At 36.3% G+C, this 16,116-nt stretch overlaps 1 protein-coding gene across 8 annotated transcripts in view; it reads left to right on the top strand.

The window, feature by feature from the left end:
• The window catches only part of MACROD2 (mono-ADP ribosylhydrolase 2), a 1,873,143-nt gene that overhangs the window by 1,805,946 nt on the left and 51,081 nt on the right, over positions 1–16,116 (top strand). For 4 of the 8 annotated variants that reach the window (XM_070247518.1, XM_023625930.2, XM_070247517.1 and 1 more), the window contains 2 exons: positions 3,161–3,235; positions 3,494–3,586. In XM_070247518.1, coding sequence (XP_070103619.1) covers positions 3,161–3,235; positions 3,494–3,586 — 168 coding nt within the window. The remainder of the gene's footprint in view (positions 1–3,160; positions 3,236–3,493; positions 3,587–16,116) is intronic. The other 4 variants (XM_070247520.1, XM_070247521.1, XM_070247519.1 and 1 more) reach the window with 1 other exon arrangement.

The following is a 16,116-nucleotide window of genomic DNA, read 5'->3' as shown; positions in this document are numbered from 1 at the left end:
TTGATTTCCTCCCATTTCATTCCTTGAGGTTGAATTGTAATCTTGATTTTAGAATTTTACATTTGTGCTTGTCAAATTTCATCGTTTATTCAGTCTATTTAAGACTGTTCCAGTCTTGATTTTGTTGTTTAATACATTAGTTATCCCTCTCAATTTCCTGTGATCTAAAAATCTGTTAAAAGTGAATTTTTCAAAAATTTGAAACTCTGTTTCACGTCTTACTAGAAAAAACTTCTTCCACCTTTAATGCCTGTGTCCTTACAACCATATGCATTTTGAGGACAAGCACTCTATTTTATTTAAGATCTACTCCCAACACCTGACATATCTGCCACTTAGTAGCACTCAATACATCGTAGAATAAATAACCAGTAGTGTGGTATCATCCCTCTATATGGTACCCAAAGGTGAAAAGGGTGGAAATGGACTTTGGGGGAAAGATTTCCTCAGTTTTATTCTCCATATTAAAGAATTATGTGACCAGTAGTATCATGACATAATCTAAAGAATAAAGTACACACTTGGAAGTCTCATACATTTCTGGTGGGAGTGTAAAATAGAATAAACTCTTTAGAACACTGTCAGAATCTAGTAAAGCTAAACATATGTGTTGCCTATTGCTTAGTGATTTCACTCCTGGGTTTACACCCAAGAGATATGAATACACATGTCCACCAAAAAACATGCACAAGAATGTTTTTAGTAGTGTTATTCATAATGTCCCCAAACTGAAAACAATTCAACATCCATATAACATAATATATCCAGACAGTGGAATAGTATACATCAATGAAAAAACAAATGATTGATATATGCAGCAACTGGGATTAATCTCACAGAAAAGGTATTTAAAAAGTAAGATATAAGAGAGCATATGCTGTATGTTCTGTTTACATGAATTTCAAAAACAGACCAAATTGTTACCATTTACCTGTAGGGGGGTATCCACAGGTATCAACAGAGGGAACCACTGGTGCTAGAAATGTTCTTGATTTGGGAGATGTTCACACAGGGAGATGATGTGTGTATATGTAAAAAGTCATCAAGCTATATATTTACAGCTTGTGTGTTTTACTATATACCAAGTATACTTCAATTTAAAAATTAAAAGGCAAAATAAAGACATTTCCAGGCAAAACAAAAAGGAAAAAGGGATCTGTAGTCAGATAAACCTAGCTATAAATTTTGAAAGCAGAATGGAGATCACAATACTTACTTTACAGGACTAACACAATGATTGGAGATGGATGTGAAATGTCTAGGTAGGCTGGCATTTTTCATGGGATCAATAATTTGCAGGTATAACCTCTAGGCAGTGCTTCTCAAGCTTTAATGTGCATCACCTAGAGGTTTTGTTAAAATGCAAACTCTGATTCTGTATGTCTGGGATGAGGCCTGAAATCTCGTGTTTTTTTAAAAGCTCCCAGGTAATTCCAGTGTTGCTTTTCCATGGACCATACTTTGAGTAGCAATGGGGAGAAATTGGGATGAATGGGGTTTATTAGCAGGAGACATGTCTTGATTAAATCCATGTTTTAAAAGATAATTCTGCTAGCAATTTACAGGATAGATTTTAAGAGAAGAAAATGACAAATCCAAGAGACATAATAAATCCCGGAATGAGGAAATGGGAAGGGGACTGGAAAGTGGGAAAAGAGAAACATTTTGTAGAATCATAAAAACTTGGCATTTCATAGAATTTTAGGAGTGATGAGAGAAAGTCATCAAAGACAGCTTGAATTTTTAGCTTCCATGACCAGATAGATAAACTTACCTCAGTTATAATTATTCTATCAGATCCTTTTGATTAAAATTGAGCTCAAAAGGAACGGATGTCAAAAAAAACCCATTTTGTTTTTTCAGTCTGGGTCACCTCAGCAGGGAATGAACCAAGGGGAAGTGGTATAGTGGGCAGTTCAAGAATAGCTGTATTAAAGAGCAAGCTATAAAGATGAGAGGTTGTTTAAGGCTTTGATACATTAACAAATAAGCCTAGAAGTCCCGTTAGCTTACAACAACAAAGGTTCACTGTGTCCATGCTTGGCTCTGCTCCGCATGTTTTCATTCCAGGATCCAGGCTGAAGGAGCATGCTCTATTAGGAGCAAGAGAGCTTGAGGAAACGTGCAATGGATCTTGAAGATTCTGCTCAAATGTAGTACACATCATGTCTCTTGTCATGCCATTTTCTAAACCAAGTTATGTGAATAAGCCTAGTGTCAACAAGGTGGGAGCATACACTTGTCCCACAGGGGTCACTGCAGGTCACATGGTCACAGACAGAGACATGGAATCTTCTTATAGGAAGAAGTTGAGACAAGTTGGAAGAACAATGCAATCTACCACAGGGATGTACCCAGGAAAAGAGCCCAGCTTCTCTGCATCCCCTTTATGCCTATAACCAAACCTGGCTCTGGAAGGTTTTTTTTAATTCAACAGCTAAAAATCCTCAGCATACAATCTTTCATTGAAATGAGGCAAAATGGACAGATTTCAATTTCCTCTCTTAATGAGCACTTAAATGTTCTAAACTCTACAGGGGAGGGGAGGAGGAGAAGCCAGGGGGTGTGGAAGAAAAACCATTACTAGGTAATTAGGCTTGGAGTAATCAAGAGTTGGCTGAATTCTCTCCTGACCTTTGCTATATTTAGTGGGTGTCTTAAGAGAGTGATTGAGCTATTAGGTGACACAATCCCTGTGTGCTCACATTAATCAAGTTTTTTATGCTCTGTTGATGGAAGAATGAAAATACAAGTAGTGTTTCAATTTTCTAGCAATCCTCAGTATGGGAAATATCTATATCCAAAGGAAAATTAAATGTAGATAACCCATACATCCCAGAAATTATTTAAAATTTCAAAACTTCCAGGTTGTGTCCATTGATGTTCAATGCATTGATAAACTAAATACTAATTACACAAACCGTTCAAAGAAGGGGTTTTTGCCTAAAATATCTGGATATTTCTCAGAAAATAATTGACATAAATTCGATGATTTGCAAAATAATATCTTCACCCTCTGCTTTGATTCAAAACTGTTCTCTACCTCTCCATGCACGATTGGAGCATGTTTTCTGAAAACTTTGCTTTTTTCAAACCAAGGATAAAGCTATGGTCATGCATATCAGAATTTCCTTCATTTTTCAATCACTGTTCTTAACAGGACAAGAGAATGATTCAACGAAGAATGAAATAAAAATTGAGGCAGAGTCCCAGAGCTCATGTATGGAAACAGAAGGTATTGAAAACAGAATATACTGTTATCAGAGAATGAGATAAAACTGTGAACCATGACTTCTGTATATACTTGTGTGTGTTAGTGATATGCATGTGTTTTAGACAATGATTACTAGAGAATGGCAACAATGTTCTGCTCTGTGTGCCTGCTAAAATTGGAGGAAAAATGAGCTTTAAGTTTTTATGCTTTAGTCATTGTGTTTTCTCAATGAGTCCAACTAAAATACCCCTGAGCATCTTTCTGTCTCATTCTATTCAGAGCTTTCATCAAACCAAGAAGATGCCACAATTGGGGAGCAACCAGAAGTGATTCCACTAACAGATGACCAAGAAGAAAAAGAAGGTGAAAAAGGTAGGACTGCTCTTAAATGAACCCGTCAAGAACAGAGGGTTTCTTTGGATTCCTGCCTAGGATTCAGCCGTCAGTTACCTTCGTGCACCTGCAGCCTGTGAAGGGAGGAAACAAACATTTCTTTAAGCCTAAACCTACTTTTGAGAGTAGAATAAAATCTAGAAGCGGCAAAAGAAGATACTTGTAACAGTTTTTTGACCTTCCAAATAGTATAAAGATGTTCTTATTCATTTAGATTCAATTTAATTTAAAGTTTGTAGTATTGAGAAAGCCTGTAAGAAATCGAAGTTACAGACTAGATGGGTAAGAGTCTTAGAAAACTGAAATGACTTTAAAACTAATAGATTAAGCCTTGTGTATTGATTTCATTCTGTCATCCTTTGTATGGTAGTGATTAAAGGAAGCAATGTATGTAAAATAAGCACATTGTATGAACCTTCTAAATTGCAAGCTTTGTCTGCTAATAATAGGATAATATAATATTGAATACTGTTAAAAAATAAGTGAACATTATAATGATTTCTGAAGACATGGGAGGAATGAATACTTAGTAAATTTTAAAGCAGTATTGGGAGGAAGAAGCCAATATATTGGAGTAAAGATAGACATCTTCTTTAAAAATCTATTTTAAAAATTGTTATCAAAGAAATTTAGTATTTACTGAAGAATTTGAAGAAGTCTATTTTCAAATATAAAACAATCTCTTAAAAGAAGCTCAAATATGAAATAAATAATGAAGTAATTTGTCTGGTGTAGTATATCATAAATCATGCTGCTCTTAAATAAATATGCGTTTGTAAAGCAGTTTCAAAGTAATAACTTGACAGGCCTTGTTTACAGAACACAATGATCAATTTTGCTTCCAAATTAAAATGTAGACATGATCTCAATTGTAAAATCAGGTCAATAGTAACTACAGCTTCCAAATTATGAACTCTTCTTGGCAGGAGCATTCACCTAGTTTAATTACTAAGTCATGTTAGTGATTTTGACATCTTTTTTTTTTATTTCCACTGCATTCACAGCACAATGTTCTTCCCTGTCTATGCCTCTAACAACTTTTTCTGTAGTGTAAATCCTAGTTCAGGCTCAGGGCACCATGTTCCTGGCAAGTCAATTAACTGGTATGTTTGGAGTAATTCCTGTCTGATGATGATAATAGAGAATTGATACAACCGTTACTTCAGATACAGGTACATGGCATTGCTCCCTTCAATTGTACTTCTAAAAAGTAAAATACACAATGCCATGCCTATTTTCTTAATTTCTCTGCAGCAGAAATTATTTACTTTGTATATTATGCTTCAAGACATGCAAATGAGGAACATCAAACAACTGGTACCTTTTCCTCTTTTTAACTTGACCTACCAGGAATAGCACACATTCAGTGTACATTGACATGCTACCCTTCTCCCAGTGGCTACTCCAACCTTCAACACTCTTCCAATTACCGAAGAGTTAAATACCCACTTTTCCCCTCTCCCTTGTAGGATGTCAGTCTTCTGCAAATGGTGTAATGGCGTGTGAGAAAGAAGGGAAGTCAAACTCTGCTACTTGCTTGTAAAAACTTTGAAGTTGAATTTCATTATTAAAATTTGATTTTTCTCTGTAGGACGGTAATAATGCCTGTGGGCTTGAATTAGAAAGTTCCATTCCACAGATACTTAATTTGACCCTGCCTTGAATATTTCTGCTTAAATTTGAAATAACTTAAAATGCATCACTTTTATCATCTTATTCTTTGCTTCAAAGTAAGAGTTAAAAGCTATTCTGTTACATATGCGAAAAGTAACTGAAGGAAAATGGGACAACGTGGGTTCATCGGTTCGGGGTACAGTGCAGTAGCTCAGCCCCCTGCTGATAAGCTGTGTGACCTTGGGCAAGTTATTTAACCTTTCAGTGCCTCAGTTTCCTTATCTGTAAGATGGTGATGACAAAAGTACCTGTCATACAGTTGTGATGAAAATTTAACAGGTTAATACGTGTAAAGCAATTACAACAATACCTGGCACATAGAAAGCATCCATACCTGTTTAGTATTTATCATAATTTGATAAATTGAAGACAAAGTCAAGAGAACCTGCATGTGGAATTTCTCAGGTCCATTCATTGTCTTTCCTAACTATTTTGAATCCATAAAAACTCCACATATTCTACATTATCCTTCAACAAATTGTTCTGCACATTTCATTTTCAGCACCGTCCCCGGCAGGCAGTTTGGATACGCATATTTTATTCTGTAAAGATAGAACAACTAATGAGACGGGGTTGGGGGGGGGCATCTCCCTTATTTGTGAAGCCCTTTGTCTTTGTCCAGATCTCAATCTTCTGTTTGAGAAATGCTGATTCCACCATAATTTCTATTTTTTTAAAAACATGCCATTGATTATTCAGAGATCCAGAGAATAGAAGTAGTAAATAAATTCACAGTATTAGAACTTTATCTTTGCTTTCTTTTGATTCATGTAGTCATTAGAGTCTTGTCTGAAAAAATTTTGAGAATATAGCTCCAGATTTTGTGTATATTCACAGTGTCTCTTAGTGGAGAGTTACGCATATCTGTTAATTACTTTTATCTGCAAATAAAAGCAAATGAGCGTTCTATTACATTTGTAGGGATATTCTTTAGTTTTAGAAATATGGGTTCTCTTTTATTTTGAGAATCTTTCTAAGGAGACAGAAAGTGGTTCCCTTCAAAAAATTCCAGACCGGGAAAAATGTATAACCTTTTCTCTCATTTTGTAGCATTCTATAAGATTAGAAAATGTAGATAATCTTCAGGAAACATCTTCTATGGCTCCCAGGTGTACGGGCACAGATGTTGTAACATTAAGTTTTGAAGTTAGCTCTACCAAAATATGGGTTTTGAAAAGAAGAGAAAATATTCAGCAGAAGTTCATGCTGATAAAATTACACAATAGCACAATGGACATGTCCCTAGGAGACCTGAAACACAGAAATTTCAACAGGCATAAAGTGAGGCTTCGCATATGGCAGCTTTTCTCATATGGCCACATTGCCTCTTCCTAAATGAGTCCAGTTTTATGCTTTCCCAGCAGGATTTGCAGCACATATGAAATTCAGTAAAATAACATCATTTAGGTTAATAACCAAATAGGAAAGTAATATTATAGGAGATCTCTTCTAAAAAGGACCTCTAAAAAATCTAAAAAGGATTTTTTAGCATAAAGTATAAACCCAGCATTAAAACATTTTTTGAAGATTTTTATTTCTAGTTGAATTTAGAAATATTTGACATAAAATCTTAACTATATCAACATTGTGTCATTACTATATCACATAAGTTTCATATGTTTTATCATGAATATTGTTGGATATTTTCCCCAAGTGTTATACAGAATATATCCATCCCAATTATTTTTCTTGAATCAATTAATAAGTATAATTATTACTGGAATTATAATGGAATAGTAATCCTTTATCTGTTTACCTAAGGTTGTCCAAAATGTTGATGGAGACTTAAGTTAAATTATGGTCTGAGGTCTTCCTGAAAAAAGATGGATATCGAAAAGCATACAAGTAGAAAACGAAGTGCAAGCCAGCATCGAGTATAAATGATCATGTCCTTAGGCTCATGTTTTGCCCTCTGACTAGCAGGACTGTGTAACAAAGTGTACAGAGATCCATGGCTTCTAGCTCTGGCTGTGTGATTCCCAGCAATTATTTAACTTCTGTGAATCCCAGCTTCTGGGGTAGCAAGAAGGGGCATTAACTCAATAATGTATAGATTTTCTCAGAAGACCAGCTCTGAAGAACCACATTCTTGATGCAGCAGGAGATGATGACGTGGGAGCCAGCGGTCATCAATACATTGAGAAAGCTGAAATCATAGATTTTACTCAGTTTTGTTTATTGCATTCTATTGATAAAAATGCAGAGGTGCTGTAGACCAGACAAAAAGATCAGCCAAATTAACCATATTTTATTTCAGGACTTAACCAATAATGAGACAGCTAATTATTCCCTGGAGATACTTTAAATGGGAGAAAATGCCTTTTAGCTCAAATTAGGTTTACTCATAAACCCTGCTCAGGACCAGGCTGGATTTCCATCGCCATCTTTCTTAGTCCATATGGGACTCATCTTTTCTTGCAGCTCCTCTGGCCACTGTTTCGTCTTTCAGTGAACACATAGTTAGTGAACCATTTCCTCTACTGCTCCTACCAATCAAATCCATTTGAGATTTATTTCATCTACAAAGCACCACTACAGAGCCCTTGGTGTTTTCCATTATTGATGGGATTCTTACATTGCTGACAGCCCTTTTCTCTCTTCTTGAAAAGCAGCCTCCACACTAGCATTGCAGCAACGCACAGCATCCATGATATTCAGCTTTCACGCTCCAGTCTGTGTTCTTTGCTACAGAGAATCACAGTTTGGGTATATTTTTGATCCATGCAAAATATTATATGAACTTGCATCTTAATTAACTTACTGGAACTATATTTTCAGAAGGCTTTTGTATCTCATCTTTTCAAATGAAGTCAACTTTAGTAGTACTGTACTTTTCACATTAGCAGCACTATAATTTAGGTTTTTAGGGAAGTTTCATTTTCAGATGGTTTCTTCTGGTATTGGCCTTCTTTCCTTATCACATTTTGTAGCTGGAACTTGCTTTAGGATATAAGATAAATTAATAATGCTGGTATCTGTTCAGGTTTGATGAATATTATTAAGTGTTTAATGAAATTCTTTGCACAGGTTAAATACATTGAACAGAAAAATTATAAAGTTTTAAGCTAAATTATTTAGGTTTTCTGCATTTCTATATGTATGCAATATATACGTATAGAGAACCAGTGTATTTAAATTTTACTGTATATGATAAGAAGATACATTTTTTATATTCACATATAAGATGATTTTTTAAAATTTGATTTTAGAATGCTAATCTTCATGTTTCCACCTCAAATAAAATGTAACTAACATAATTTTAAAGTTAAAAAACGTAGAAGAATGAAAAGTATATTCACTGATACAATAATAATTTTGGTTTACATAGTGCCTATGTGTAAATTTAGATTAAACACGTATAAATTTCACATGGAGCTACCCAATAAGGAAGCATATATCAGGTCTCTTGAATGTGGCCAAATCCTCCAGCTTACTGTGATCGTCTTGTTTCTAAAATTTAGATAAAATTGCCCTGAACTTCCATTTTACATGTGAATGGGAACCTATGGCCCTTCTCTGAGCGTTCTTTGGGGTAAGGATTATTTCTTCTAAACTCAGGCACCAATTTCCTGCCTCTGATGACTTCTCATTTCAGCTCATGTCTTTTCTTTTCATCATAAGCTGTCTCTGATCCTCACTGTGCCTACCACTCAGACACCCCTTCTTGGACACCTCTCCTCTCTGCACTCCCTGAAGTACCATGAAGCCAAGGATACATGTAGGTTTAAGTAAGATTAGGATTGAAACCTGGAATTATCAGTCCATCCCCATCTGGGGATTTTCAGAGACCATCTCTTCCAATCTATCTATGTTCCCAGATCTCCTTTGTCTTTTTTAAATTTCTCCCCTCCCTAACTCCCCAATTTCACTTACAGCTTAATTTTATATCATGCCTAGGTCTCGTCTTGCCCTGAGGCATATGGCAATGTGGCTTACCAAAGTAATTTGCAAAGACAAAACATGAATACATGCAAAAGATTTTATTTAAGTCATTAACTCATGAGGGGACCATAAGATGTTAAAAATGGTTCACAAGAACTGGCTCGCGCGTCTTTTTGTCCCGGGCCTCCGCGCCTAGTGGAGCGGTCACGGCGGTCTTTGTGCGGTTGACTCGTCCTCGCTGAGGCCCGTGAAGGGAGTGCTCTGGGCGCACGGAGGGCGTTAAAGGACAGGTGCGGCCCGGGACCCGAGGGGCTCCGTAGAGAGGCCGGGCCCTCTGCTCATCCGCCAGGCTGCCGGGCCCCGCGCTGAGCCGCGGCGGGAAGGGCGCCGTGCGGGGCCTTGGCGTCTCTTTCGCTTCCCTAGTCAGAGCCTCTGAGTCACCTTTGAGACTTTTCCCCAGAAGGAGAAGCAGCTCCGCTGTGCGAGTCCCGTTGCTCAGGCCCCGCGCCCTCCGGTTCTCACGACCTGCGACCCCGCCGTGTGCCTGTGAGTCCGGGGGAAAGTGGGTCAGGGGCCTCTGCTGCTCCTCCTGCGCGAGAGAACGTGTCACCTGGGACTCTGGCCTTGTCTTTGCGCGTTGTTTATTTTGAACATTACATGAAGATAAGATAGTTTCTTAGGGTCAAGGGTGAGCATATTTGTGTATATAATTATAAGCAGATGTTGACCACAGGTCTTGCATCTAAAGAAAAGCAGGAATAGTCAGGTTTCTCGTCATCTGAACTTCTAGGCTCCTCCATCCCCACAGAGCTTTTAATCGGGCCTCCAGGAGAAAAAGATGGAGGCTTTATGACACCAGTTCTAGAATAATGAAGTTTACCACTAACAGGGTGTTTGGACTAAGTATTTCTCCCCCCACGTTTTTCTTTTGTAAAATCCTAAACTTAGGGAAAACTTGAACATCCAGCACGAGTGTCATGGTAGTAGATTCACCATTTTTAGCATTTTGCGTGTTTTCTCTCTCCATAGATACATATGTTTTATGATAACTATTTGAAAGTAAGTGAGTTGAAAATAAATTGCAGACATGATACTTGACCTTTAAATACTTGGTAATCCATCCCCCAAAGATAAGGACATTATCCTATTAAAACCACAATAATACTGTTTCACCCAAGAAAGTTAAAAAGAATGTCATCAAATATCCACTCTGTAAAAAGTAAAATTCTCTATATTGTTCCGAAATATGTTTTTGGAACTAGGACTCAATCACTGTTTATATACGGCGGTCATTTATGTCTTTTCCTCTTTGACCTGGATCAGTTGGTATTGTTTGTTCATTGTATTGACTCTTTGAAGAATCACACACATTCTTTTAGAAAGTAGCGCATTGTGATATTTCAGATTTTATTATCTTGGTGTGTTTAAATGTTACTTTCATTTCTTGTATTTCCTGCCAACTGGTAATTGGGTCCAGAACAGAGGTTGGCAAACTTTTTGTCTGAAAAGGTCCAGATAGTAAGTACTTGATGCTTTGCAGGCCATAAGGTATCCAGATTACTCAGCTCTGCCTTTATAGTGGGCAAGCAGCCATAGACCCAAGTAAAGAAATGGGCACAGCTGTGTTCCCACAAAGCTTTATTTACACAAACAGGCCTGTGACCAAAGTGTGCCAGCTCCTGGTGTAGAGGCTTCAAAAGACTATTTCATAATATTTTGCAAGTGGTGTGTACATCAAATTGCACTCCACAGGGAAGACAAAAATTTATGCCATCCCTCCGTCAGTGGCGCTAACTTTGGTTACTTTCTTAAGGTAGTGATCAGCAGAACACTCTGTTTTAAAGGTAGACTTCTCCTTGTGAATAAAAAAGTCCTATGTGGGGTCATAGTTTGATACTGAGAATGTCTTGTTCCCCAGCAACCTTTCTAACAATTATCTTAGCAGCTGTTAATCTCCCGCAGTGAATAAACTTCTGTATGGGTTGTCTCGCATTTGTGGGGGTGTATTTTCAGGGCAAGCTTCTCAGGTTGTTTTTCTAGGTCAAAGGGAAAATATACATTTACTTTAGCTGGATATTATAAATTGCCTTCTACAGATCTTGTGCCATTTAGTAGTTTCTGAATGAACTTTTTAAAAACGTATCTAAAAATATGGAGAAACATAAGGAACAAATTTTAGTTTTAATATCAAGGTGCTTGTTTTCAAAAAGAATATCCTGTCCACTTTCATCTTGATTAAAAATATTCAAATATAAAAAAATGGTTCACAAGAGAATTTATGTATATACACATACAGTCTGGAATACCGAATATATACATACATTCACACATACACACACTCTTTAGGAGTACTGAGACTTGAAAGACTGCTTAATATCATATAGGACAATAAAATGTATTCTTTCTTCTCCACCAGACAGAATACATTTGCACTGCTACGAACAAGTTTCATTTTTATTACTACAAGCGTTCCACAAGTTAACTTCTACTCATACAGATATGTAAAATAGTCTAGCTAATAAAAACTTAGTCAAAGGAATAACACCCCTGTAGAATCAGATAGTCCTGGAAAGTATGCTGCACCACCCCCAGCATCCCAGCAAAAGGACACCCAGGGATGCCTTTTATCCATTATCAAGTCTTGGACAATTTTTCTTGACAGTATACTGAAGGTAAAACTGTCATTTTTACCCTTTTTTCCATTTCACTGAATTCATCAATGTTAGCTATTTGACAGGTTTAACAGGCAGTGATAAAATAGCAAGACAGCATTGGGGGAGGGCAATGTAATCTCTAGTCACATCTGTGAGGTTGTAGTTGACTTGCTATCGTTTGTGCCGAGGGCTGCTATCCTACATGTACTGCAGATGTACACATACTGTGGACGCAGACATGCTTCGAAGGTACCTCAATTGTAAGATGCACCATTATTTTATGTATCATTAAAATTTTTTTTAATCTTGCCTATTAAAGTAAAATAGAATGTTTTCTTATCAGACTTTTTATTTTATGACAATTGAAATAATGCTTTTAGACTAAACAAGACATAGAATTTTATCAAAATTAACTTTTGAGAATACATAAAAGAGAAATTTGTTTAATAAATTAGTGAAGGTATTCCTAAAGCTTCATCAGATGCAGGGTCCTACTTCCGAATCTCTTTCGGTCAGAGTCGTCAATAGCTGTGTTGTTTCATACACATTGTCCTCTGTGCCATTAAACAGTTTGATGGTTCAGAATTTAAGAGAATCCACAAAGGAATGAAAAGTCTAGGCTCTGTGCTTAAGTCTGCCATGCTGTTATGTAGAGCCACCCTACTTTTTTGCTTCTGCTCAAGACAGTTGCTAACACTTCTGATTCACCACTTCCCCGGCTCGCTCCCTATTTCACTATTATTTTCAGAGATTTTCATCCAAGCCATTGAAACCCATTCTGCTAGTTTTGATACTTTTGTTTTTGATGTTAGTGGCATTATGGATACAGTCAACTTCATCATGATGTCTTGGCCAACAAAAATTGTACAATTCACTATTCATAGATTTGAACACGTGACAACAATGCACCCTCGTATTATGAATTATATTTATTTCACAGTGCAAACTGCACTAAGTCCAGATAAGGAGCTTAATTACTGGTGATATAATCAAGTAAAATTTTTTTCCTACCTAACTCATAAATATGACTAGAAGTAGGATCCTTGCCAGCGCATATGTACATCATTTCCTACTGCATAGCCCATAACTGAGAGTGGTAACTTGCTTCATTCATTCATTCAATCAACAAATACTTATTGAGTATATAATATTGATGTACATAGTCAATAAGGACTATATATGTGTTACAGTTATTGCAGTCTGCTGGCCTTTGGTATAAGATTGTTATGGAATAGTGAAAAACAGCATAGGAAATATGAATTTGATGTATGTAAAAGTAAGCAAACTATATATTATATATTTTCTTATATACAATATATACATACTTTGCTTATTTTATATATGAAATTTATATGTGCAAATTATACATACAATATATTACTATATGTAATATATTTTACATATATATTACATATATATTTTTATCCTACTTTTATATAATTCACCTTTCTTATGCTTTTTTTTACTATTTTATATGAATCTTATACCAAAGGAACATGTGTGTGTGTGTGTGTGTGTGTGTGTGTAGGTGTGTGTGTTTCATAGGGTTAAGATTCAGAAGGTCTGACCTTTAGTTCTGGCTTTGACACTAACTATAACTATCAATAAGCTGCTTAAGTCTCTAGGATCCTCAGTTTCCTCTTTAGTGAGGGATGTACTTGTCCTCATGCTTCTTAGAGTTGTTGAAAAGATGAAATAGAACAATATTTGAAGAATGAGCTCTGGCCTCTACCGGGGGCTAGCAAACTATGACCCACAGGCCAAATAAGGCCTGCTGCCTCTTTTCATATGGCTTGTGAGCTAAGAATGGTTTTTTAAATGGTTGGGAAAAAAAGAAGAAGAATTTGTGAGACATGAAAATTACATTAAATTCAAATTTCAGCATCCACAAGTAAAATTTTATTAACACACACAAGGTCTAAAACATTTAATATCTGGCCCTTTACAGAAAAAAATTTGCCAACCCCTAGTCTATAGCATACGTGAATATAGCCCAGATTACGCCAAATGTGCAACCCCTTGTTTTCATGCAGGAACTCCTAAATTCTGCAGTCTTCATCAATACTCACAGACTTATGTGCATGCATATTTCACTAGGACTGGGAAAGCAGGTTTCTGCCCACAATGCCTTGTGCCTCTGTAGGCACAGTGTGTGCTCTGTTCACACCGCTCCCCAAGGTGGTGGGTTGGAAGAAAATAGCTCCCTCTGATGTCAGCCTCCAGGAGAGGGTCCCAAAGCAGTGTGGCTTGGGCCACAAGCCTTTCAGGCTAGAAATGGCGTGAAGTCACCGCTACTGCCCTGTCCTCAGAGGCCTACTCCCTTTGACTTTGCCTTGTCACCTGGTTAGGCTCATTTGGCTGGGCTCTTTCTCCCTTAGGATAAAAATTTAAGTTTCCTTTAAACACATTTCTTTGCCACTGTCTTTAAAAGGGGGTTGCACCTCCTTAACAGTAAACTGCTCTTTGATTTCTGTGAGTATACTACAAATGAGACTTGCATTATGACTATGAACTAAATATCATAATCATAACCATGTTTACAGAACAAATAACAAATGCTGATCTAACCTATAAAGAGAGTGGGATGCACAGTTAAAGATTGCAATAATATGGATGTGTAAATATGTTCATTTATACATTTTGTTGTTAAGACTAAAATTATTGTCAACCAAAATTTTAACATATAAACTTAAACTCAGATATTGGTTGTAGTAACTGCTTTCAAAGACCACAGAAGTTCAACATCTATTTTAAAAGACTTTTAAAAAAATAACATATAGCTGAAAGCTATCATGTCATATATATTGGATAAAATATTTACTGTACTTGGGTTTAAACTTAACTACTTCACTTGACTCATCAGATGAAGAAATTTCCAGACCCTGTTGATTGTACAAAAGTATATCCATTCTGATCTGGATTTCAAATTTAAGTGCTACTTTTCTCTCTATTTTAGAAGAAAGCTCAATTTGTCTTCATTACTCTTTATACATCAGATGTCTTCATTTCAGCACAGTATGTAAAGAGCAGGTGGTATAAGGAGTATTTTGAATGTTAATTATTTTTTTCATTTATTTCACTGTGAGGATTTACCTTTCAATGTGTTTTTATAATCAAGATGGAAACAATTAGAGAGCTTGCTGCTCAAATGTTTCACTACATTTATTTTATGACACCTGCTGCAATGATTAAGAAAAATAGGAAAAGGGTGGTAAGCATTTTAACAATAACAAAGGGTTTGGGTTGATTGTATACAGTTGCTTTATTTCATTGTGAATCTTCAAAGGAAATGCTGTTGAGGTGGATCAGTCATGTTTCTAACCAATAAATAGCATCTCATTGTTAGAGCTAACATTTTTGACGTAAAAGCATGTCTGCTCATTCTTCAGAGATGTTGTCACAGTGTATTAGCTTTGGATTTTAATTGAAACTAATTAAAAAAAATCCCCACAGGGAAATATGAATGGAAGGGAAAAAAATGGATATTTCTCCTTAAAGACAGATTTCAAAGGAGAATGTTGCTTTTTTCCATTTATCCTATTTAGTTTATTCCGCAGATATACACAAAATTTATTTCACTTGCCCTTCATTTTTCATATACTTTCAAGTATAGTTTATAAAATAATATTCAGGATTAAGAGATGCATGTTTCATAACATAATAAGATGACATACAATTTCAGTGTCAGGGAGTGCTTTTCAAAATTAATATAGTCATCTCGTACTGTGTTACATTACTCTTGTTTTCCCCATTAACAAAATGTTATAGACAACCTTATGCAATCATAAAATAAAACTTGCATAAAATCTAGTAATTATATCTGATTAGATAAGATAAATAATAGACAAGATAAATATAGATATAACATGTATGTCTGTGTGTGTGAGAGAGAGAGAGGCAGAGAGAAGGGGAAAGTGGGAGACAGAGAGAGACTGTGAGGCTGAGATTTGAAGATGCTATGTTGCGAGCTTTGAAGATGGATGAGGAGGCCATGAGACAAGGAATGCAGGCAACCTCTAAAATCAGGAATAGATAAGGAAATGGATTGTTCCCCAGAGCCTCCAGAAGGAAGGCAACTCTGCCGATACCTTGATTTTAGCCCCGTAAGATCCATTTCAGATTTCTGGTCTCCAGAACTGTAAGATAATAAATTTGTGTTATGTTAAGACACTGAGTCTTTGATAATTTGTTACACCAGCAATAGGAAACGAATACATTACCTCTTGACATCATTTCTCCAAACTATGTTGAGAAATTCAGGCTTGTCTTAATAGCTCCCCAGAGAAAGGAGAAGCTCCA

Source organism: Equus caballus, chromosome 22 (assembly GCF_041296265.1).
Source record: "Equus caballus isolate H_3958 breed thoroughbred chromosome 22, TB-T2T, whole genome shotgun sequence".
In the NCBI taxonomy this organism is placed as follows: Eukaryota; Metazoa; Chordata; class Mammalia; order Perissodactyla; family Equidae; genus Equus; species Equus caballus.
Note: the sequence above shows the minus strand (reverse complement) of the source record. Positions and strands in the feature narration are given on the sequence as shown.